This window comes from Herpailurus yagouaroundi, unplaced genomic scaffold (genome assembly GCF_014898765.1).
Source record: "Herpailurus yagouaroundi ecotype Mexico unplaced genomic scaffold, PumYag 166, whole genome shotgun sequence".
NCBI classification, from domain to species: domain Eukaryota; kingdom Metazoa; phylum Chordata; class Mammalia; order Carnivora; family Felidae; genus Herpailurus; species Herpailurus yagouaroundi.
The window spans coordinates 2536312-2540052 of record NW_024412407.1 but is presented as its reverse complement, the minus strand read 5'-3'; the positions used below and the strand labels follow the sequence as shown (position 1 = coordinate 2540052).

The 3741-nt window shown below is 52.1% G+C and overlaps 1 protein-coding gene across 1 annotated transcript in view; it reads right to left on the bottom strand.

Moving 5' to 3' along the window:
- KRT4 (keratin 4) overlaps positions 1-3081 on the bottom strand; it is a 6679-nt gene extending 3598 nt beyond the window's left edge. The window contains exons 1-2 of the mRNA XM_040488022.1: positions 2533-3081; positions 506-720 (exon numbers count right to left, since the gene is read on the bottom strand). Of these exons, the coding sequence (XP_040343956.1) occupies positions 506-720; positions 2533-2994 (677 nt within the window). The 5' untranslated portion in view covers positions 2995-3081. The remainder of the gene's footprint in view (positions 1-505; positions 721-2532) is intronic.
- Between the last annotated feature and the right edge of the window lie 660 nt (positions 3082-3741).

The following is a 3741-nucleotide window of genomic DNA, read 5'->3' as shown; positions in this document are numbered from 1 at the left end:
GAGCCTGTTTCCGATTCTGTGTCTCCCTCTCTCTCTGCCCCTCCCCCATTCATGCTCTGTCTCTCTCTGTCCCAAAAATAAATAAATGTTGAAAAAAAAATTTTAAAGATGAAGAAAACTAAGGCTCAGAGAGGTTAAGCAAGTTACCCAAGATCACACAGCTAGTAAGTGGAGGAATCAGTATCCAAACAAGGTCTGTCTCCACAACCTGTATTCTTCTGACCATGCCCTACTACTTTTCATCTGTGCAGTTTCTGATCTTGTTTGTATGCAGCAAGCCCAATTCCCCAAATGCATCACTCATTTTCTATTTGAGGCAACAAGGCCTCACACCATTTTTTAATGGGACCATGTGGATGCAGGGGAACAAACTAGAAAACCTTCCTGACGCTTTTGGGATCTCTTCAGAGGCTGAGATTCTAAATGACTGGACTGGAACCCAGGGACCCTGGGGCATGGCTGGGCAGATATTGGCAGGCGGTGTCCCTCCGTGCTCCACACATACTTGGTCTTGAAGTCCTCCACGCTGTCCTGCGTGGACTTCAGCTCAGACTGCAGCCGTCCTTTGTCATTGGCCAAGGTATCCAGCTGCTTCCTCAGAACACTTATGTAGGCCTCAAAGAGGGGTTCAAGGTTTTTGCTGGATGTAGTTGTCGTCTGCTGCTGGAGGAGGTTCCACTTGGTCTCCAGGATCTTATTCTGTTGCTCTAAGAACCGCACCTGTGTTAAAAAGGCACCGGCCAGCCCATGAGGGCCTGAATGAAGCTTTGGCAGGAGGATTGGCCACAGCCACCCAGGTGACCCAAAAGCCATACAAGTAGGGCCACCGTGTCACAACTCCAGGCACCATCCATTGGGGTCAACATGGCGGCCCTGCTCCATGGCAACGCTGGAACGCATGTGTTGCAGGCACCACTTCCTGACCACGGGGACCCAGAGGCCCTGAGGCAACTTGCTGAGAAGAACATTGAACTTCTATGCAATAATAAAATAAACAAAACTAGGAGATAAAACCACAGTCTGGGAACTCTTGCGTTCAAAGTGATGCTGACCCAAGGCAAAGGCATGATAAATTCGCCGAAGATTTTTGGAATAAATGGGCCTGAGGTGTCTCTTTAAACCTGTGCACAACTGAGTATCAATAGTTAGCACCAAGGCCCTAGACACATTCCCAGTCTCGGCCAGGCTCGCTCTCCAAGGGGACTTCCCTGAACCTTCCCTCTCTCTACGAAGAGATCCAACAAGATAAGCCAAGGTAGCGGTTTGGCACAATATTCCCACTGTATGTGCTTCAGAGCTGAAAGAAAAGCAGGTAAGGGTGACTGATCACAGTCTGAACCCACAAGATGCGATGAGGGGGATGAGACAAGGAAGCACCGAACTCTGGGCCTTGCTTTTATATCTGCGTGTCCTAGAGTCACCATAAAGCCTCTTTAAGCTACTGACGGCTTATCCAACTAGGAAGAAGAGAAAACGTTCCCACTCAGTCTACTCCAAGATTGTTCATTCTTGCCCCGTACGTTCTAAGAGGACTGAGATTTCGATGCACGGACAATCAAGGCACCCTTGACTAAATGTACTACACTCATCCACTAAATCATTAATCTTCAGATGACTTAGAAATCTGGGCTTATCTGCTTGCTATCATCCATCATACTTGGCTGTAACTGAGCTTCAAGGACGTGAATCTCTAGGGGCGCCTGGGTGGCTCAGTCGGTTGAGCATCCAACTTCGGCTCAGGTGGTGATCTCGCGGTTCATGAGATCGGGCCCCGCATCGGGCTCTGTACTGACAGCTCGGCATTCTGTGTCTCCGTCTCTCCCTACCTCTCCCCCACTCACATTCCATCTCTCTCTCTCTCTCTCTCTCTCTCTCTCTCTCTCTCTCTCAAAAATAAATAAATCTGAAAAGAAAAAAAAAAGGACTTGAATCTCTAGACCCTGCATGGAAAAGGAAGTTAGAGTACAAAGAGAAAAGGAGAGACCCAACCCCTCCTCTCTAACAGACCCAGAAATGAGCAAGTCTGCCCAGAGTCAGGAGGATGAAGAAGATGACTCTCCAGGGTCCCATTGGTCCCTTTTGCCTTTGGGAGACCAGCGTGGTTTTCTTCTGCTCCAACAACAAAAGTGCCACTAGTTAAATTCTTATATTAACTATAATTAATTTTGGCTAATCATTAGATTATTAGCCACGTTACTTCCAAAACCAAACCTGAGAAAACAGCAGGGAAACAATGCACCCAGGGAAACCGTATAGCAGGGATGCCTGGACTCAGCAAAGTTGAGCAATTTGCCCAGTGTCACAGGGCACGTCTAAGAAGACTCCCAACACTGCATTGCTCTGCGTAGCCTGTCTTCCCACCCCCGTGGACAAAAGAGGAAGACTTGGAGGAATGAGCCCCCTTTAACGGCTAGAAAACAGAGGCCCAGAGAAGTTCAGTGGTTCCCAACGCTGTGGCAGGCTCAGGTCTGAAAGCCCAGGACACAGGACCCCCGGTTTCTAGCACCGTGTCTGGCCAAAGGGGCGGCTCACCTTGTCGATGAAAGAGGCGAACTTGTTGTTGAGGGTCTTGATCTGCTCGCGCTCCTCAGTCCGGACCTTCTGGATCTCGGGGTCGATCTCCACGTGGAGTGGAGTCAGCAGGCTCTGGTTGATGGTGACCTCCTGAATCCCCCCAGCAGGGCAGACGGGGAAGCCGGGACCACCCCGTCCACCAAAAGAACCCCCAAATCCACTACCAAAGTTGCCAACGCCAAAACCTCCAGCAGCCCCGAAGCCAGCGCCTTGCCGGGACCCGGCCATGCTGATGGCGATGCTCTTTCTCCCCCCGAGATTGTAGAGGCTCCTGCTGCCGAAGCCCCCAGAGGAGCAGCGGCCCGTGCCCCCAGACGTGGAGACTGAGCTGAAGGCAGGCCTCTTGCCCCCGCCGACGACAGCCGAGACACAGCTAAAGCCCTGGGACCCGCCTCGGACGCACTGCTGTCTGGAGATCATGGTTGCGGAGAGGAGAGCGAGCTTGGCTTTCTCAGAGAAACTCGAGGGGCCAGGCCCGTGAATGCTGCAGCCCCAGCCTGGGTCTCTTATATGTGCTGAAGCAGCAGGGCTTGGTTGCAGGGACATAAAGGGAAAAATCTGAAACATCTCTGGGCTTGGCCTTTGGCACAGCCATCCTTCCCGTACCTGCTGAGTATGTCACTAAACACACCTACAGATGTCATTCGGAGGGCACAGGTTACAGGATCCCAACACACTCCCCTCCTGGAGAACCTGAACCGGTGCCCCAGGGCCTCCTGAATCACAGGCCCCTGCCTGGACCCAGCCCTTAGGGGTCCCCACCCACTGCCCCGTCCATCTCAACAGCCTCTCAGGGGGGCCCCCCCCCCCCCCCCCCGCCGGCTCCACACAAGATGGCCCATTGCCCATTCTCTCATTCCACAGATTTTGGAAACTGAGGGCCTGGGTTCAAGCGCAGGGCCCGCCCTCCCCTGCTCCGCAAACCTGGAGCGAGTCACTGCCCTGGGCTCAGATGCTTCCCCCGGAAGTTGGAAATAATACAAACATTTACCTGCAGCTCCTCTCAAGATACAACGAGATGATAATCGTAAACCATCAGAAGCTGCCCCCATGTTTATTCTCCTCGTTATTATTCCTCCACGCACACTTGGGGCCCACATGCACACACAAAAGGAGAAACACGTATTCCAGCCTTATAGCCTTCCAAACCTAGATCAAGACTCACCT